The sequence below is a fragment of the Gracilinanus agilis genome, chromosome 2 (genome assembly GCF_016433145.1).
Source record: "Gracilinanus agilis isolate LMUSP501 chromosome 2, AgileGrace, whole genome shotgun sequence".
NCBI classification, from domain to species: domain Eukaryota; kingdom Metazoa; phylum Chordata; class Mammalia; order Didelphimorphia; family Didelphidae; genus Gracilinanus; species Gracilinanus agilis.
Window position 1 is genome coordinate 268,095,550 of NC_058131.1, and position 22,255 is coordinate 268,117,804.

The 22,255-nt window shown below is 35.4% G+C and overlaps 1 protein-coding gene and 1 pseudogene across 1 annotated transcript in view; both read right to left on the reverse strand.

Annotated features, from left to right (window-relative positions):
• Window positions 1–22,255, reverse strand: part of EHMT1 (euchromatic histone lysine methyltransferase 1) — a 307,779-nt gene that overhangs the window by 56,803 nt on the left and 228,721 nt on the right. Inside the window, exons 17-24 of the mRNA XM_044663911.1 lie at window positions 20,380–20,481; window positions 12,845–12,949; window positions 11,346–11,500; window positions 9,822–9,989; window positions 9,396–9,540; window positions 8,948–9,025; window positions 5,509–5,624; window positions 1,456–1,542 (exon numbers count right to left, since the gene is read on the reverse strand). Of these exons, the coding sequence (XP_044519846.1) occupies window positions 1,456–1,542; window positions 5,509–5,624; window positions 8,948–9,025; window positions 9,396–9,540; window positions 9,822–9,989; window positions 11,346–11,500; window positions 12,845–12,949; window positions 20,380–20,481 (956 nt within the window). The remainder of the gene's footprint in view (window positions 1–1,455; window positions 1,543–5,508; window positions 5,625–8,947; window positions 9,026–9,395; window positions 9,541–9,821; window positions 9,990–11,345; window positions 11,501–12,844; window positions 12,950–20,379; window positions 20,482–22,255) is intronic.
• On the reverse strand, window positions 2,065–3,934 carry LOC123236587 (annotated as a pseudogene).

A 22,255-nucleotide genomic window follows, 5' to 3' on the forward strand; every position in this document is an offset into this window, starting at 1 on the left:
AAATCACTTAACCTCTCTATACTTCAGATTCTTCAACTATAAAATAAATAACAGTGCCCTTAGGATTAAAAGTGCATTAAACATGCTTTTCCAATTTTTACCAGATGATCAAATAACATTTTAATGTGAAATAGCTATCACTGTTTTTCTTGAGAACCACCTCCAAAAGTCCTTCTATAGGAAAGTAAATTTTAAGTGGTATCTTTGCCCTTTCAACCTCTCAAAGAGCTTAGTGAAGTCAGAAGCTATAATAAATCCAGTAGCTATAAGTTGAGGGTGGGTAGACTTGGTCAATAAATCAATCAACCAAGAGTCATTTATTAAGCACTCACTATTTAACAGATGCTATACTAGGTGCCGAGGCTACAAACACAAAATTGAAATGGTCCCTGCCCATTAAGAAGCTTATATTTGATTTGAGAAAGAAAAATGTTCATCGTATAAATAAAACTGTAGAAGGAGACACTAATAGCTGGGGGAGATCAGGAAAGGTTTCGTATATTAGAAGGGAGAAGATTCTATGTACAAAGACAAAAAGACAAGAGATGATGTGTTATGCATAAGAACAAGAAGAAAGCCATAGACTAGAGAGGGCATGAGTTATATAAAATAAGGCTGAAAAGAGGGGTTAGAATCTGCTCATGAAGGACTTTAAAGTGCCAAAAAGAGGAATTTTCATTTAAATTTAGAATTAAGAGGAACCATTAGAATTAAATGTAGTAGATAGAGATAAAGTCAGACTTGTGCATTAAGAAAATCATTTTAGTAGGTGTGTGGATATGGATAGACTGAGGAGAGGTTTTAGGTATGAGAACAAATTAGATTACTAAAATAGCCCAAGTTGAAAAGCAATAAATGTCTAAATAAAACTCTGATGGCACTGTGAGTAGAGAGAAGGGAACATAGGTCATAGATGTTATGGATAAAGAATTAACAGAACTTGACAACTGATTGAATATAAAGGCTTCAGAAGTAGAGGATGACTAAATAGAAGGATAGCAATGATTCTAAGTATCATCCTGTTCTCTTTCTGACAATTGTAGGATTTTCCTATGGAATACTGATGTCAACAAATACCCCTGATCTTGCTCTCCAGCTTCCCTGCTAATACTTAGAAATGCTAGACTCCTCTGATCCCATCCTTTCTCTCATTCCCATGTCAACAATGAAGACACTGAATTTGATGATTCTCTCTTTCATTCAAGATCCAAAGATGAATAGGGCTCTTTATTCCCAGGGGAGGAAGAGAAGGTCATCCCTGGGTATTCCTACCACTGTCTATTTCAGTTTTGTGTTTTAAGCTCTGCCCTACTTAGAATAGTCTAGGTATCCTGTACTCGTATAAATTCTAGGTTGATACCTTCTGAAACTAATCTAGAAGTTTTAATGCAACAAATTTGATGCCAAAGAATTATGAATTTTAAAATACAATAGCCATCCAATGATCTTACTTACTCGCAAACAAAAGTCCCCAGTGGAATGTCTTGCATGGACCGTACACCCCAACCCATATTTTGTGTCCGATAAAGTTGTAATCGAGCCCTGAAAAAAGGAAATGTGGTAATGTTATGTCAACATATATAGTAATCCTCAGTCACCTAATTATAAGCTCTTTGAGGTAATGACAGTATACAATATATTATATAATTTGGATCTAAAAGTAATTTGCCCTTGTGTATTGTCATGTAGAACTGAATTTGCAGCAAAAAGACCTGATTTCAAATTTTGGCTTTACCAGAGCTAGTATTTGGTGGCCAGTAAGTCTCTTAGCCTCCCTGAGCCTCAGAATCTATAATTTGAGGAAGCTGTAAAGTCCCCTGAAGCTCTAAATCTCTGATGCAATGTTCCAAAAATCATTTTTTTTAAATCACTGAAGTTAAAGCGGCATGATATGGAGGAAAACAGCCTATCCTCAGATGGTTTATTTGGGGTGGGGGGGGGGGGGGGGGGGAGGGGGCGTGGCAATGGCGTAATGGGGTGTTCCATGTTCATCAGTTTCCTTTAATGACTAGCACCTCTATACAGAGGAGGCAGCTGGGGGAAAAGGGAGCATGGGGGTGGTAGTCACTTGAAGATTTTGCCCTGATGGAAGGGTTTGGTTTGCCCATTTGCTGGAAGGCCCTCTCCCAGGAGAAGTCTACTCAGACCATGGCCTAGGCCTCTTTGCTGCCAGGAACCAACTTGTACCATGTGTAAGACTCATAATCCACCTGCCAGTCTAGACTTAGTAGGAAGGCAAGCTCCTGGCCCCAGAAAATCCAGATTCCAGAAATGGTGCTGCTGTTGTTGGTGGCAAAGAGGATGACATTTGCAAAGGCATTCTTCCTCAGACTGTCCAAATGCGTACATTCCAGTAATGAGGTTGCAACTCAAGAAGGTCTGGCTGAGATCCTAGGGGAAGTGGTAATCGGCATACCACAAAGACCAGCCATCCTGGTTGAAGTGCTCCCAGAAGTAGTGCAATGCCACCAAGAGGGTATCCTCATTGGAGTATTTGCACTTAAACTCATCACAAAGGTACTCTTGGGCAGGTGAGCAAAGGGGTCCTTGGGCTTCTCAGCCAGAGCCTGCTTATACTCATCCAGCTTGTTCTCAGAGCCAGGGGCCACCAGTTTCCTTCTTCTCCTCCTTCCACTCAGCCTAGGCCTTTGGCTTCTCTTCTCTTCTCTCCTTTCTCTTTCTCCTTTTCTTGGAGGCTCCTTGTTAGGCTAACTCTCAGCAAACCTGTTAGCATCGAACTGGGTCATCTTCTCACAGAGCTTCAACTTCCCCAATATGCCCAGAACTAGGGCTGGTGAGTGCAGGTAAGGAACCAGCAGATGGTGTTGGGGAAGGCCTGCTGGAAAGATGGCTCTAGGATCTGCTTATGGAGCCACAAAAAGGTACACACAACTTTGATGTCCGCCAGAGTCACCTGTTCACACATGAGGAAAGTCTTAAGTCTTTAGGTGGGTGTCTAGGAGCCCCAGAACTCCCCTGACCTCCTCTTTGGCATTCTCAATGCCCTATCTGTTGTGATACATGATGCCAAGTGAGGGGAACACTCTGGAGGAACAATGTCACTGTCAGCAAAGCTCACCCACTGGATCACCTGGGCAGCTGCCTCTGCAGTAGGACCTCAAAGGTCATCATTGCTTAGTGTGCAATAGCACTGCTTTCAAACACACAGAACCCATCATCACCCTCAAATTGCCCGCAGGAATTTTTTGGAGGAATTCCAGGGTATAGTTGGTCTGACCAAAGTGGAAGTGGGGAGATCTGAGCCACACTGTATTGTGCAGCAATGAGGGCCTTGAAGACCTGTCGGTATATTTACAGGGTCCAGCTGCCATGGTGATTCTGTAGAAACAGGGGATGGGGATGTTGGCACTTACTGCCACAAAGTGAGTCAGGGGGCAGTGATTCATTTTACTTACAATATTCACAATACTTTGACTTAGCTGAATTATTTCAGCTGCTTAAACAAAAACATACTAAAATACACTACAATAGTATATTTAATATCCTCTAAGCCAAATAAACAGGTTATTGATGTCCTTGAAGATCAATGGATCATTCCCAAGCATTACAATAACAACATTACTTTTTTGATATATAGGGCAAATATGAAGTAAAATAAAGTCAAGTGAACCTACTAAGCTTAGAAAACTGGATCTGAGGAGTTAGACAAGTAAATCTGGTGAGTAACAACTATTAGTGACTATATACTATGAGTATCCCTCCCTACCTCAGAAATCCTGGGAATTAGAGTGTAAAATAAGAAATGTGAATCCAAGTGAAAGAGCTATCATATCACTTCATGTAGTCTTCTAACAATGTTGCCAATCTATGACTGCCTCTTTCTCACTGAAAACTTAAGACTCACCCAATTTGATAGGTGAGCTTTTTGGCTTATCTTGCTGGGAAATAGGCCAACACACCGCTTTCTGTACATTCTTCAATAATTACCTGTCCTTGCTTTCCAATACACCTTTATGTGTTGGTTTCCCCCATTAGAAATGTAAGTACTTAGTAAATATCTCTCTGACAAACACTACTCACTGAACATGTGATTCTGTCAAGCAATAACCACTAATAGGGTTGTATTGTGTGCGCTTATTATTATATTAATACTATTCTATTGTCATTGTTTTCTTATTGTGCAAAGCACAATATTATGTGTTATGAGATGGGAAAATTAAAATACACACAAAATGTATGAAAATTAACATAAACATGTTGAAAAGGAACTAAATATAGTTTTCTGTTACTAGCATGACTATGTAACAAGATTTTTAGGTCACTGAATAGTTAGGTTAATGGAGAATTACTATAGTACACACATACACACAAGAATTGATGATTTATCAACAATTAGAAAACAAACTGAGTTAAATTGAAATTTGCTAAATCAACTTGTACCTTTCTTTGAAGCTTCAGAAAATACACTTATAGACAAAATAACTAATAAAAACTGCAATGATTCTTCTCTGGAGTACAAAGTGTTTAGTAATAGGACTAAGTATCTCTTATCGGTATTTATTACACGAAGATGCTAAGGGGATGTGAAGTGATCAGAATCCAGAGAAACTTAGTCATATAGTAGTTCTATAGACGAATTGCATGAGAGAGTAGAAGAGTTGAAAATAAATCTAAAGGTGGTTTCACATGAAAAAAAGTGAGAATCAGGAGTTACTAAGGTGTGGCAGTCACTATTTTACATGATATAAAAACTAGAGCACAAAATTAGATAGCTAAAGCAGAGTTCAAGTATGGGCTTGAAATACACATTTTCAAATTTAGTATATGCTAAAATAGTTTATTTGAATCTAAACCCAAATAAGCCAGATTCTGTTAGTTCTACTAGGTCCCTAATTGTGAACACTAGCATCTGTTCAGAGCAACATGAGAAGCATCTGCTTTTGTTGTCTGCTATTTAGCTAAACTTAAGAAACAAATAATAGCCAAATAATGGATGTCACATAAACAATGTCTTACAAATCTAGGTGCATATCTGAATATAGAAGAAGTCAAGATTAAGGGAGTTTTAATTTTCCTCTAAAATAAAATTCAATCTATGGACAATGTGAAAAAACTAATAATCATCTTTTAGAGTCTAGATATATCAAATATTGCAGAGTTTCAAACTATCATATAAAAGAGCGATTTAGAACCAAGGAATCTCAGCATTGGAAGGGACCTTGTAGGAAACTCAGACTAATCTCCCAACCAGTGTAGCAATTTTTAGTTCTACAATATCCCTAACTAGATGGTTGTTCAGATTTTGCTCCAATACTTCCAGTGATAAAAATGCTGTTATCTAAGAACATAAGACAGCAAGCCATTTCATACTGAATAGCTAGCTATAACTGTTAGCAAACTTCTAATTACATATATTTAATGCTTTCTTCTTAATTATTTGCTGGTTATTTTGCCAAACAGACATGACTAGATTTTGTCTAGGTAAGACGCCAACAATTAAACTCAATTTCATAAACATTTCTTAAGTATCTAATATAGGCAACTCACCTGAGCCCATTTTGCACAACCCTATTTCGGCAATTCCTCCAACAAGAACAAGCATGATTGCACTCAAAGATCAGGGGAGGTTCTGCCATGTTGAATTCAGGCAAGAGTCGACCATCCTAAGAAGAGATGTGTATTTGCGATTCATCAATTGTATTTCTGTTTCTATGTTTTTAAGGAAATACCATTAATCAATATACCAATTACCCAATGAGAGCTCAAAATCTATAAATTTTATTTTTCTTACCTCTGCAATAGAGAGAGGAAATACAAATCAAACTATACTCAGAACAAATATAGGTTGAAAGTAAAAGAAATATCTCATAGTAAATATACTTTATTAAGCACTTTACTCAAAACAACCCAGTGAGATATCCCAAATATGAGATTCAGTAACTTGTCCAAGGTCATATACCTAGCAAGTACTAGAGCACAAACCAGGTCCAATACTGGTGCCTATCCATTAAAACACACTGCCTTTGGGGGCAACTAGGAGGCTCAGTGGACTGAGAGCCAGGCCTAGAGACAGGAGGTCCGGGGTTAAAATTTGGCCTCAGACACTTCCTAGCTGTGTGACCCTGGGCAAGTCACTTAACTTCTATTGTCTAGTCTTTATTGCTCTTCTCCCTCAGAACCAATACACAGTATTGATGCAAAGATGGAAAGTAAGGGTTTAAAAAACTGTCCTTTTGTTATTTATCAAATAGCTTAATTTTGCAACTGTGATTAATATGAGTCACTAATCAGATATTCCTTCCCAAGGGAAAAGATGCAGAGAATCATGGTCTTAATTATAACCTAACTACAAAGTTACCTCCCAGTAAAACTTAAGGATTCTGTTTGTTCTTGTTCTTATATACTTTTTCTGACAGTTAATCAGCCAAAAAATATCCCAGCAAATATTTTTAGTATAAGTTTATTTTATAAATAACAGAAATTTACATTAGCTAAGGTGAATTAAAATGAGGCTTAAATTAAATCACTCAAAAGCATGAATGTGGATACACTGAGAAAATTAATTTCAGAAAAAATTAAGATTCCAAAAGGGATTTCAAAATACCATTTCTTATTAATATTGGCGAAGCTTGAGAACTAGATATGAAACTCAGCAAAAACTAAATATATTAACAAAAATACACTTAGCTGTTGGATTTCTTTATTACAAAACATTTTAGGTTGAATCTAACATTATGCTCACTTTTTAAAAAATTCAATTACTTTTTCTCATCTCATTTCTTTCAGAAAAATGTTCCATTGTTTCCTTATTCCCTACCTAGATTCTCCATCTTTATTGTCCACATAGGTCAATAATTTCTGCACAAAAATAGTATGCTTACAACAATCTAGAAGTGTGGCTTAAATCCCACCTGTTTAGGTCCCTAATGTTCAAGTATTAGCACATCAAATGATCTCATATCTCTCTAGTCTCATTTCTCTTTACTTTCTTTCAAGACAAAGATGATACTTTTTCTGTGCCCCAGCTAATACTACTATAAGCAAACACATCTAGACCTGAATACTTGACATTTACAGAGCCTTTAAAGTTTGCAAAGGGCTTTACAGATATTATCACTTCTGTGCTTCATAATAACCCTGTGATAGTGATACCATGTATCTTACTATCCTCCATTTATAGACAAGGAAACTGAAGATCAGAGGTTAAGTGACTTGATCATGGTTAAACTGCTAATAAGTGTCAGAGACAGGATTCTTAAATGTTTTCCTGAAGACAAGTCCAGCATTCTATTCACTTAACTAAAATGTCTTAATATTTACTAAGTACTTAAAAAACATTAATTTCATGTGGTTTTCACAATGATGTGAGGTAGACTCAGTAAGAATTATGATCCCTATTTTGCTAATGAGTAAATAGGTTCAGAGACTGACTTGCTCATTGTCACACAGCTACTAAGGAGGATTCAAGCCCAGGCATCTCCTGGCACCAAGTTGAAAGTTCTTTCCACTACACCAGATTTAACCCTGAAAAGTAAATGAGGCACTGAATTGGAGGCAACATAGCAGACATTTATATTTATAGTGCTTTTAAGTGTGCAAAGCAATACACATACATATACATACACATATAAACACATAACATTTCAGCCTCCTAAAAATGTTAAGTGGGCATGGCAGGTATTCACTTCATATTAAAGATGATGAAAATATACATAGAAGATGGCTTATTTCCATCTCTAAGTCTTAGCTAATGCCATTCTGTGTTATTTCAATCCCACCACTAATGGAAAGGTTTTCTTGATGAATTTGACTACTCCCTTTATTTTCTGAGGCCCTCATAATCAATTTCTAACATGTTAATTTGTTTGTTGAAAACTATAATTATTCTAATATCAACTGATGTGTACATATTTTTGTCTCTACATCTTTGCCTCCTCAAGGCCAGGGAAGATTCTATGTTTTTTTCAACCAACTTCCCTCTTACCTTGTTCCCTTATCCTCTCAAAGTCTTGTAAGCTCTACATAGAAGACCTCAATTAATGCATGTTATCTTATCTCTTTTTACTATAACCATGAGGACAATTTAAGCAATTAAGAGGGAAGATCTCAAAATACTGAATCTTTCTGAACCAATTACTAATGGTTAGTTTGATGAGAATCAGTATCAGTAATGTATGAATTTCTCTCTACTCTACTAATGATTTGCTTTCTAAAAACAATTTAGAGAAATCCCAAACCTTTATATGAAGCATTGGACAAATGAATAGAAAACACTCAAATTTAATCCATGATTCCTGTTTGAAACAAATATTTTCAGGTACTTTTGGATATTTTTGGAGTAATGGCATAATCCATGTAGCTATTTAAACAATTAAATCTCAAAAATCAATAAGAATACTTTAAAACTGAGATTAAATGTGTGGTAGACTGAAAGCACAAAGTGTTTGCTTTGATGAGTGTGTAACTATCATGTACATTAAGTCAAATGGACTTTCCTTAGCAGTTATATAAGAGGTAAGTAGCCTGTGCAAAGCCATGGACAAAGGAGATAAAATGTTCTGTGCAAAAATAACAAAGTAGGCCAGTTTAATTGAAACATAAAAAGTCCGAAGGAGAATTAGAACAATAAGCCTGGAAAAGTGTGTTCAAGTCAGGTTGTTAAAAGTTAAAAGGTGTGGGGTGACATATAAAATCCTTTGGGCTAGAAATTCAAACATATGTCAGTAAAATTATTTACCTAAGCATCTTAACTGAAATTCAGCCACAGTTAAGGTTAAATTTTTGTTAACAACTTGATTCGGGAACTCTCTAAGATAAGACTAATTTGTAAAGACCTCAATAGGATGTTATTAAGTTGTGTGTTTTTTTTTTTTTAAGCACTGAAAATCAGAGATATTCTTCCCTATTTTCATTAAATGAAAAAACTTCCTGTGAGAACACTAACTAAATAATAAATAGGCTTTTTAAAGCATAACATAATGCTCACCTTGTCGTACCAACACCGCATACTGAGCTGGCCACACATGCAGTTGCTGGAAGAGCAATCATCTATGCACACACAGTACTAAAAAACAAACAACAAAAACAATGACTGATTTTTTAAAAAACTTCATGATTTCTCAAAAGACAAATAATGGATTTTGATGGTCACATCAATATTTTTCATTACATTGCAGCTCTTAAAACTGTCTAGTGTCTGATGCTATAATTTGCAAATTTCTTTTTTCAATATTCTCTATAAACAAAGTTTCTACCTCTTCATATTTCTAAGGACCCTACAGTTTTTGGAAGGTAAAAAAGATGTATAGTAGCAATTAGAGATAATAAGAGACTACTGACATCATCAATGACATCTGTTTCAAAGTATGTTTTGACCTTCTTGAAGTCCTGATAATGTATAATAAGCTAGACATAAAATCAAGCACTTAACTCACCTGCAAATGTGTAATGTTTCTATCAATGTTCATAGGGGATGTCACACAATTCTGGGAAACATACTTGTAGTTACTAGGGCATGGCTCATTGTCCACAGCATTAACACAAGGAATGGGAATTCGTTCATAACCTCGAGCAATGTCTCTATCATTGGAAATGAGAAGGAAAGAGTTAATCTTTCTGTATTTGAAATGAAGTTTCCCAAAATAAAACTTACTAATAAAAAGAACAACATAAAGCAACAGTGGCACTTTAGGAAAAGTTATTCTAATTATGATCTTTAAATATTATGACTTGAAAGAAATGTTATTTCATTTTCAAATTCATTTTTAGTCACATCTTTCAATTAATTGTTATAGAATTTATTTAAGTGAACTAGAAGTTTCTCAACAGTATGGGGAAGTGAACAGCTAAGTCATTCTTACCTACTCATCGTCCTTTCTATTTGGGCAGGTTTCTCATTGGAAGATTCTTGAAGAGTCTTATTCATTTGAAGAGCTCCCCACACCTGAGAGTTGAGACTGGAACACTGGATTGGTGTTTCTCCTTCCTTGTTCTTTAGGGTGACATCAGAGCCACGAGAGAGAAAGAGGCTAAGAAACAAAAACCCAAGCTTAATATTGAAGATTATATTGGACGACAAAGATCTCAAAGGAGAAATACTTTGTAAAACTTTTAACATTATTGAAATGAAAGTTATTTCCTTTCATTTGTATTATTATCCAAAAGCCTAAGAACAAAATAGAGATTCTAAAAAATTAGGTGGAATATTACTAAACAAAATAGCTCATCACTCTTCTCTCATGTTCTTTTTTAAAAGATACTACAAACCACATCCAAACTAAAAAGGGCATATAAGGGACTAGACTTGGCATGTTATTTTTGAAATCCTTCATTCAGATCCTTACTTTGGGTGAAAATAAATTGAAAATGAACATGAATGCATAATTTCTAGGATGTGGAGACATAATGAGTGTTTTAATTTTCTTAGAATATCACTGGACTAGATAGTCAATTCTCAAATATTTGTGTTATACATTACATGGGATGAATGGAATAACTATTTTATCTCAGTCTAATTTTCTCCCATTATACAATAACTTCCTCTAAATAGTCCATTTATAACCAAAATTTATGGTAGTATAAGCTTAAATCAAGCATATGATAAAGAGAAAACCACTGCTATATCATATACATATATATATATATTACTTTTCAATATTTTACACATATAAAACCTTAGAAGAATACTTTCTATACCTAATATGAATAATTTGAGAATTTGCCAATATTTCCTACAAAAAAGTATAAAAAACACATTAACTTTTTTTTTTAACCCTTATACTTTGGTGTATTGTCTCATAGGTGGAAGAGTGGTAAGGGTGGGCAATGGGGGTCAAGTGACTTGCCCAGGGTCACACAGCTGGGAAGTGGCTGAGGCCGGGTTTGAACCTAGGACCGCCCGTCTCTAGGCCTGACTCTCACTCCACTGAGCTACCCAGCTGCCCCCAACACATTAACTTTTGAAATGGGCTAGGTACCTGATTTTACTTGCTCGAATTAATGCCATATAAACAAAGAGAAATCAAACCTTTCTCCTCAGAATTGGTCTACAAGGCTGATGAACAGCTAGAAATTAACATCTGCATAGTACCATATCCTAAATATTCAGAGATTTTTGTTTGTCTCGTTACATTCAATCTTCTCAACCAAACATAAAAATACATACCAACTCCAGAACAATTAAGGGGAAAGTGATGGTCCACAGCAGTAATGGGCAAACTTTTTAAAAAAGGGGCCAAAGGAAAGCAAATGTTCATTTGTCAGTCGGTTTCTAAGGTAACTCTTTCAAAGTTTTATTGTATTGTAGCCTACTCATTGTATTGGTCAAATTAGGAATAATGTCGCAGCCATATAGTTTGCCCATCACTGTTCTAAGGTATACTTACACCACACAATCATAGCGGTTTTCCCTGGCTGCAATGTGCAAGGGTGAGTCTCCATGTATGTTTACTGCATGTAAATCACACTTAGCAGCCAACAATATCTCTGCTATTTCAACACAGCCTGAAAAAGCTGCCCAATGCAAACAAATATTTTCTTCCTAGAAGAATATGAGAAAAACATGAGATAAACAGCTTAATAAACTAAAATCTCAGCAGGTTTGAGTTTTAGTATGCTTTCCCACAGGAACAAAAACAGGAACTTTCCCTACTTGTACTATTTTTCATGTCTTCCAACTCCTTTGGCTCAGGGAACTCCTGCCCTGGGACCTATACTGCCATGATGATTAAGACTTGTCTTACAGTATCTAAATGGGTTTCAATCATGTTTCACTTTAAACTTGGCTATGTTGGCTATCTTCTCACTATCACTCCCTGATACTATGAAAACCTTCCTCACTTCCAGTTCTGAGGCCAGAATTAATCACTATTACCATTGCTACTGGAAAAATGCCCAATTCAGAACACCATTCTCCTATATGTTGTCCACTCCTCCACTAGCATATAAGATTATTGAGGGCGAAACTATCTTGCTTTTACACGATGTTTTAGAAATATTAAGTGCTTAATGTTATTCATAAACAAAAAGGTGGCAAGGATAGTGATTATTTTTACTAGTTATAATTCTATTTCCATGTCAAAGTCAATATGCACATAGATTTCTAATTTGATTAAGGCAAGAAGACTGTTAAGAAATACCTCAATTCTAAAATCATATGTAGTTCTTCTAAGTTCTTTTTCATTTTAAAAAAATTGTCACCAAGAAGTCTCTGTATATCACACAATGTCAAAATGGATATATTTATCTGAGAAGAATTCATTCCTTGGCAACAAAACATGTTGAATGGTGAAGTCAGGTATCAAAAGTATAATTTGTAAAAATACATGGAAAACTCAATGTCTTCAATACTTCTTTCATAATAAGAGGCAGAGAAATAAGGTTGGGATAGAATATAATAAGACAGTAAGTGATCTATAAAAATATAGAGAACTTGAAGTTTAAAACTTTTTTTAAACTTGCTTTTTTTTTTTTTGGTTTGCAGGTGGTCGATTTATTTGAACTACTTTATTAAATGCCAAGTAATATATGTAAGATTTAATTTCTTATTCTAAAGATTCAATAACATTTTGTGGAATGCTAAGTTTATAATAAAAAATGCATTATTTGGTATCTCGAACCTTTCAAAACAGTGAAGCATATATTTTCTTTATGTAAGACAGCATACAATTAAATAAAATATCTGTAAAGTAACTCAGATTTAGTAAAGGAAAAAAATAATTTGTTGATGACATTTATTTTATAGCATACTGGGAAGAGTAGATAATACAGTTACTTGCCAGGGTCTATTCAATAAGAAACAAAAAGAAGGCAGAAAAAAATTATGAGTTTAAAATATCTTCTCCAGATTATTGCATTTTTAGTGCCAAAGTATCAAAACACTTACATTGTCTCTTATGTTGATGTCTGATCCTTTAGCTAGCAAGAGCTTCACAAGATCAATATGTTTATATTCAGTGGCCCAAATCATTGGTGTCCAACCACCATCATCCTACATTTCAAAATAAACAGGAAAAAAGCAAATAAATGTGAAAAGTACAGGGAGAGATCAAGATGCTACTGATTTTACCAGTTATTATTCACTTCTATAGATACTGTCATCTCATTTTAAAGGGATAGGGGAAAAGTATATCATCTCAGCTGGGGCGCCAGAAACTAAACTTATAACTCAATAATTCTAAGTGATCTCAGGCAAAGAAACACCTAGATAAATATTAGAAAGCCTAAGAAGAAAAAGTTTAAGGAAATAGCTAGTTGAATGGATCTCAACCCAGGTAGCTCCCATGTCCCTCTTGTAGCTAAACCCTGAAGTTCATACCAGACACTCTAATGATTAATAAATTCCACAGGAAATTAAAAATAGGTAACTTCTACTCCCAAAATGCAAGAAGTCAACAAGAAACTTAAATGCAATAAGAAAGGAAACTAACAGACAAACACTTGCTCTCAGAGAAATGGATTCCTGTAGCCTGCAAGGGTCTAAGAATGAAACTAAAGAAGGGTGACCACTCCACCAACCATTCAAAACTATAGTGGGATGCCCCCTTCCTCCCCCATTCCTTGAATAAAGTCCCAATTCAGGAATCAACATTAGAAAGAGGAGTAAATCAAACCAATATCAACAAATCTACCAATATAAATAGTAACTGTAGACAAGGAGATCTCAATATAAGAAGAATAAATCTATGACAACTGCAATCAGATATGCAACAGAAAAAATATATTTTCAACAAGAATTATATGAACATCTAGAAGACATAAAGACAGAGATAAATAATTAAATAAAAACTCAGGGGGAAAACATGGAAAAATAAATGTCCTGGAATGAAAGGCAGTAAACTTTACTAAAGAAATAGACTAACAAAAACTAGAAGAGACAAAAGAGGCCAATGGCTCCTTGACACAGTTAAAAAATACTAAAACAGGGGCAGCTGGGCAGCTCAGTGGATTGAGAGCCTGGCCTAGAGGTGGGAGGTCCTAGGTTCAAATCTGGCCTCAGACATTTCCTAGATGTGTGACCCTGGGCCTAGCCCTTACCGCTCTTCTGCCTTGAAACCATATTGGTTCCAAGATGGAAAGTAAGGGTTTAAAAAAAAAAATACTAGAACAAAAATTTTAACCTGAGGGGTGGGAGAGACACTCCAGAAAGAAAATGTAGGCTCTGATATGAAAAGTAACTGATGAAGGGGGAGGGTGCCGCGCAGCATGCGGAGAGAAGAGGGATGTTCAAGAGAGATAATTTCAGAATCATATCTCCCTGAAAACCATGACCAAAAAAAATATATATATTGGATCATTTATTTTAAGAAATCACAAATAAAATATTTAGTTATCTTGGAATCATAATGTAAAATGAAGATAAGAAGGCATATACCAATCATCTCCTAAAAAGGACTCCAAAAGAAAAAGTACCAGAAATGCCATAGCTAAAATGCAGAATGTCAAAGAAAAATACTTCAAGCAATCAGAAAGAAGTAATTCAAAAACAGTGAATTCTGCTTATTCAATTCATTCATTCCATAGAGGCAGCTGGGTAGCTCAGTGGATTGAGAGCCAGGCCTAGAGACGGGAGGTCCTAGGTTTAAATCCGGCCTCAGATACTTCCCAGCTGTGTGACCCTGGGCAAGTCACTTGACCCCCATTGCCTACCCTTACCACTCTTCCACCTATAAGTCAATACACAGAAGTTAAGGGTTTAAAATAAAAAATAAAAACAAAAACAAAAACAAAAACAAAAACAATTCATTCATTCCTTAAAAAAATCGCTGTGCTGAATTTTGTACTAAAAATCACAAGGCTTATGGAGAAAATAAGTTTAGGTACACAATTCAAAACTATGTCAGTGAAACATTAAAAAAAGATAAGGACCTAACAAAAATATTAGCTCAGGGGGAAAAGGACAATTAATGGAACAAAGGAATTTTAAATTTTTTTCATGAAAAGATCAGAGATGAGGAACTCTGAAATAAAAACACAAGAGTTATATTTAAGCAAATAGAAAGAATTTTATGATGATTTACTAACATCCCAATAGGAAGAGAAGAAATAAGTATACTTTCTGAACTTTAGTGTCTTCAAAGAAAGGATACTGAGAGTACTTAAACAAGGGAAACAGGTGTTGAGGGTACACAAGTTATATTCTGAGGGTTTTAGGAAGAGAAATGAAAATGTAAAAGAAAAACACAATTCAGAAATGAGGAAGAAAGGTAGGAAGTATGGATAGGGAAAGTGGACATCAAATAAAATAGGGCATACAAATATTTACCAACAGTTTTGTGTAGAAAATACATCAATCCTAATAGAGAAACAAGTAGAGACAGATGAGGAAGGATAATATCAGGAAAAGAATCATAAGCAAAACAAACTTCTTAATCATGAAAAATGAAAGGGGATAGGAAAATGAGAGAGGAGACAGACTATAAGCTATGTTCAAAGGTCACATTGTAAGTGAGGGTTAAGAGAATTTAAAATTGCTATTGTTGTTTAGTCATTTTTCAGTCATGTACAACTCTTTTACTGATAAGGAATTTTACTAACGTCTGAAAATGTAAAATGATTTGCTCAAAATCACATTGATAGGGGCAGCTGGCTAGCTCAGATTGAGAGTCAGGCCTAGAGTCAGAAGGTCCTAGATTCAAATTTGACCTCAGATACTTCCTAGCTGTGTGACCCTGGGCAAGTCACTTAACACCCCATTGCCTAATCCTTACCACTCTTGCCTTGGAACCAAATATATAGCATTGGTTTCGAGGCAGAAGGTAAGGGTTTTTTTTTTTTAATTACATTGGTATAAATTAATGAGTTAATCAACACTTAATAAATTTCTCTGCTCTTAGTAAACAATATGACAAAAAATAGCTGCTTTTTGATGTTTGTTGATTCAGTTTCTAAACTGTGCTAGGTACTGAGAAGACAAATGAAAAAGTAAGAAGTCTTGACCGAAAGGAGCTACATTCTAATGGGAAATCTACTTGTTCAGAGAGGAATAGATATAAAATATGTAGAAAAAAATTATAAAGTGATAGAAGGACAAACTGACAACTAGGGAAAGCCCAAAAGGTCTCTTGAAGAGGTAGCAGTTCAGTTGAGGTCATCTAAAAAGGAAGGGTAAAGATTGAGGCTTGAAAGACAAAGTTTGTTCCAAGGTTCAGAGGCAAGAGATGGAACAATATAAACAATGAAAACCAAATAGGTCAGTTTGGCTAAAAGTGTAGACAATATGAGGAGTCGGCAACGTATGGCTCTCAAGCCATATCAGGCTCTTTTGAGGGCCAGATATGGCTCTTTCTGCAGGAGCCATAAAGTCAATTTTTTTTCAGGCGCTGTTACAGGAGCGCGCACTGTGAGCACTGTACGGCTCTCACAAAATTACATTTTAAAAAATGTGGCGTTTATGGCTCTCACAGCCAAAAAGGTTGCTGACCCCTGGTCTAGAGACAAACAGTAAAGGGTCTTAAATGTCAAAAAGAGGAATTTGCATTGTAACCTGAGGACAATGGGAAGCCACTGAAGTTTCTTGAGCAGGAGAATAACCTGAAATTTAGGACTCTCAATATGGTAGCTCTGAGGAAGATGAATAATAGGAGGGGAAAAGACTAGATATAGGAAAACTAATAAGGAGGTTATGATAATAGTCAAAGGGGTGGGGGATGATAAGCACTTCTCAGGTGGTTGTAATGAGATTAGAAAGAAGGGGATAGGGGCAGCTGGGTAGCTCAATGGATTGAGAGTCAGGCCTAGAGACAGGAGGTCCTAGATTCAAAGCAGGCCTCAGACACTTCCCAGCTGTGTGACCCTGGGCAAGTCACTTGACCCCCATTGCCCGCCCTTACCACTCTTCCACCTATGAGCCAATATACAAAAGTTAAGGGTTTAAAAAAAAAAGAAAAATAAATGTGGGAGACTTTGAAGAATTAGAAGACTAGGCATCTGGCTGAACAGAAAGGGCAGAGTGTGAAGATGGGATTAACTCTCCCCTGCCCATTTTTAGACTTAATCATCAGAAGTATAAACACCCCACTTATCCTCAAGTGGGAGAGGTCTGTGACCCATCTGGGTGATAATGGGTGACGAATCAGAATCAACTGACTGCCCCCTGGGCAGGCCTAATCAAAGCTCTCCCTATAATTGGTACAAGTAAAGTGAGAGGAAAGCACAGGAAATGACAAAGGAATGGTCTTTTGTGGCCAGAACTTCCTGTGAGGGGTCTTTTGCCTTCAACTTGACTGTGTAGGAGCTCTGGCTGAGGACTGAAGACTGCTTTCCCTTAGAACTACAACATGGGTGAGTGAAAAAGGCTGACTCCCTTCCTTGACTTTTTCCTGGAGGTTCTAGCCTCAGGAGGGGCCCCTTGTCTGGAGGAGGCCTCATGGCTAAACCCCTTATTAATTGACCCTTCAGCCCTCTGGCTGGGGCTTCTGGAGCCCTGCCAGAGTAAAGCCAGGGCTTGAGCACATAATCTAGCTCATTAAGCCAGATCTCTTACACTGCCCTCTTTCTCAAATCTCTACTTTCACTCTTCTATATCGTATAATAAATTGCTAAAAAATCATTTGGAATTGAGATATATTCATTCCTGGCAACCACACCCTGATAAATTTAGTCCAACCATAATAATTTTTACCTTTTACAAGAGAGAGTGAAGAGTCAAGGAGGATACATGGCAAATAATTAAAATTTGTATTTAATCCTTAAGGCAATATGAAGTCACTGGAGTTTATCAAGTAGAAAATAACACTAGTTCTGTCATTAAGAAAAATCACTTTGGGGGCAACTAGGTGGCTCAATGGATTAAGAGCCAGGCCTAGAAACAGAAGGTCCTGGGTTCAAATAGGGCCTCAAACCTTTCTTAGCTATGTGACCCTGGGCAAGTCACTTAACTCCAGTTGCCTAGCATTTACTGCACTTCTTCTTTGGAACGGATATTTAGTATCAATTCTAAGACAGAAGGTAAAGGTTTAAAGAAAAGAAAATCACTCTGGCAACTGTGAAATTGATTACTGACTAATGATTGCTTATTTATAGTTAAGTTTTGTTAATTTTAATAGTTATCAGTGTAAATAAGCTTTAAGGCTTAGAGTATTATTGTGCAGGTCTAATGCCCAAACCTCAATAAACAAGCAAAACAAGCATGTCAGTTGAAGTAAAAGATGATTTAATCTGATCACAAAATGTTTTCCTAATACTGGGCTCCATTGGTACAGGGAATGGTAACTAAAGAACCTTTGGAGAATGTTATAGGAAGATGACTAAGTCTGAGTCCCCTTCATAACACCACAAACACTGGAAGATCCCTAGTCTGAGAAGGCACTGCAAGGTTGACTGTCATGAATTCAAGAGGATGTTGGTGAAATTTGGGTTTCCAGTTGCCATGATGAAAACTCTTGTCCCACATAGTGTAATAAAGAACTAATCATAATCTGAGATAAGGGAACAAGCACCAAACTGTATTTATCAAGACATGAAGGATATACTGGAGTAGAGAAAGTAGAGAAAAAGAAAGTAGAGAAAGAGACAGGGATACCAATTAAGAGGCTATTGCAATAGTTCAGGGAAGAGGTAATGAGGTCTTTTACCACGGAGAAAAGGACAAATATAAAAATAGTAAGATTTGGCTACTGGTTGGGTTTATGGAATTAGAAGTAGAGGATAATAGCACGGTTATGACTTAAAAGACAAGACAAAAGGTAGTGCCCTCCACAAAAATTAGGAAGTTGACTAGATTGGTGAAATAGTTAAGTTCAGTTTGGGACATATGAGTTTGAAGTGCCTATGGGATAACTAATTTGAAGTGTTCAGTAGGTAGCTGATGATATAAGAATAGGCTTCAAAAGAAAAAGATGCTGAATATAATAATAGTAGATATATGAGTCACCTGGATATAAATACTAATTAAACCCACAGGTGATGATGAGGTCATAAAGAAAAGGAAGGAAGAAAAGAGAAGAGGATACTAGACAAAGTCTTGGGAAATAGCCACAGTTGGAAAGAATGAAAATAATGATGATCTAGTAAGGGAGGTTGTAGAAGAAGACTCAGACAGGTATTGACAGAAACAGTTCTGTATCTAGGTATCAGTTTCTGTACCTGGGTATCAGTTAGGGAGGAGTAAAAGAATTACTTTGCTATAGTAAGGGACAAGATGAGGTAATATAACAAATTTGTAGTCCGCATAGTCAAATATGGTAGGTATTATACAGTAGAACTGGAATTCAAATACAAGTTCTCTAGAGTTTAAATCCAATATAAATGCTTGTCACTATAATAAAGCAACAAAATACCAAATGCAGAAAAGAAAAGGCTCACACTAAGATCAATATTAGAGATAGACTCTAAGGTATTAATCAAGACTTTCTAAAATATTCTGCCCTCTTCTTAAGCAATGGGAAATAAGGATTCTCAAGCCATTAAAACAGTACCCATCTGGATTTACAATGAATAAAATGACAAATGCTTTTATCTCTTTACTATATCATAGCATGAACATCTCTGTTCTATAGCAGGAGGCATGTATTAAATTGTAAATGTGGAGAGCAGGGGCTAATTCAAAACTCTAGTGAATCTAAAACAAATTATTACCATACTTTTGATGAGAATTTTTTAATTATAAATTTTGTGGGTTTTGGTACTAAGAAACAACTGGGTTTATATAAAACAGAAAGAGGAACATAATTCAATGTGGTCTCCTAACTTTTCTTATTAATATAGGGAACCATGGCATTTTGTTTAAACTGGAAAATGGTAACTTCAGAAACAGGCTGCAAAATATCTCCACATCTTGAGACATGCCTACCTTACTATGTGCAACGTCTCTCTTCTGCAAATCCCTCTCATAAAACAAGATGACTCTTACATAATCATCTAATTAGAAGTTCTTTTGGATTAATTTTTTAAGATGAAAATTGCTCTGGGAAGGTTGAACTTATCAATCATTAATATTTTTGTATACTGTTTAAATAGATGATAATCATGCTGCTTTTATCTTATTAGCATCTAAGTTTTTGTCAATTTTTAGTCATCAAGCCAATTTCTAATGCAGGTTACTAATCAAACATAAGCACTATTAAAACTATAAAACCCTAGAAAATTGAAAAGAAACATCTTAATAGTGTGGGAAATTGACATGTGACCTGGAGCCTTCCCAGGGTCTGTACCTAATAAAAGGCCTCATACAGAGTAGGCAAGTTCAGAAAGCATTTGCTAAATGGACCATGAAAATCTGTTGAGTAGCCTCTTTGGAAAGATTCTATATAACAAACAGTGCGTCTCTGATCTGTCTGATAAAAGAAAGCAGGCATGTATCTAGGAAATGATTTTTAAAGGAATTAAAGTTTTTCTACTACTTAGCACTAACTACTCAGAAGAGGAAGGAACAGCAAGAAATGTGGCATTAGAAGATCATTTCATAGATATGAACCTTACCTGGCAATTGACATCCATCTGTCCATTTGAGAGCAAATACTGAACCACATCATAGTGGCCTTTCTTGGCAGCTAGGTGCAAGCATGTGGAGCCCTCTGCATCCTTAAAGAGAAATAAAATAAAATGAAGCAATAAGAAAATGTTTCAAGACAGTCTCTTCATTTATAAATAGCAAATACTTTTCAGTTTTATGGTCACAACACTAGGTAAATAAAAAATGAATCTAATGAATATGAGCACAACTGTTGATTTCCCTCAAAAATCTTAAGTGGGTTTTTCAAGATCAACAAACTTCACATGGCAATGCTACTCTATTCTTCTAGTTCTATTCTCATGTCTCTCAAGTAGACGTTCTGCTCAGATAATATACAAGGTAATACCACTTACAGGATGATCATTCTTAGGACATTGAGAGATTTGTATAATAGAATGGATTTTTTAAAATATCATCATGAATTTTAAGCTTTCTTGAATCCAAATGTCAACACTTCAAAAATATTTACTAAAATACAATGGAGGGGAATAGCTAGATGGCTCAGTGGATAGAGAGTCAGGCCTGGAGATGGGAGTTTCTCTCATCTCCTCAGATACTTCTTGGCTGTGTGATCCTGGGATCCTGGGTAAATCACTTAATTCCCAATTGCCTTGTCCTTGCCTTTCTGTTTTAGAGTTGCTATTAAGACAGAAAGGGTTTTAAAAAAAGAAAAAAAGAAAATGGGGTACTACAAAAACTCAAACTGCATAAAGTAGTAACTAATAAAAACAATTTGATACCAATTAAAAAATAGAAAAGCTGACTAGAAGAAAAGACTAAATAAGCAAGCATAAGAAATCTATAAACTGAATAACTCCATGTTCAGCAAACAAGAAAAATGGAAATTACATGAGGAATTCTTTATCTGAAAAGAACTGCTGAGAATAGTTCCTAACAATTTAACAGAAATTGGGTTTAAACCAACATCTTCTACTATAAAACATAATAAACTCAAAACAGATGCAAGATCTAAATATAAAGGGTGACAAAATATAAACACACACATACAAAATTATAATAGAATGAAGTCAGATACCTTTCACAATTATGGTAAAGAAAGAATAGAATCAATTCTTACCCAAAATAAGGACAGAGAATATCATAAAAGACAAAAGAGATAATTTTAATTACTTGAAACTAGAAAATTACTTGAAACTGGAAATTTTTCACATAAACAAAAACAATACAACAAAAAAACCCATAGATGGGGGGGGGGGGATATTTGCCATTAAAATCTAATAAATGTTTAATATCTAAGATATGTAGGGCATTAAAATATATTTAAAAAACAAGATTCTTTCTTCAATGAATAAGCGACAAAAACATCTCAAGTCTTCAAAAAAGGAATTACAAATCATTAGCATCCATGTAAAAGAATGTTCTAAATCACTAAAAATAAGAAATATAAACAAAAACAACTCTAAAATTTTACTTCATATTCAGCAAATTATGAAAAATATGATGAAAATATAGAAATTTGTTGTAGTGGGTCTAGGAAGACAGAAATAGTAATGCACTCTAAGAAAACATATAAATTATCCCAACCAATCAGGAATGCAATGTGGAACAATGCTTAAAAAAATAGGGGGCGCTAATTAAAAGTCAAATACATTAAAAAATTCCATGTATGCCAAAGTATTCATGGCAATATTTTTTATGGTAGAAGAAAAATTTGGAAGTGAAATACATGCCTATTGACTATAGTTAAAGAAATTATGCTACATGAATATGATGGAATATTATAATGCCATTTGAAAGGGCAAATATGAAGAGCTCAGAAATGAAAAATGGAAAATGATGTTGAATAAGGTAAGATCCAGAAAATCAATATACATAATAATT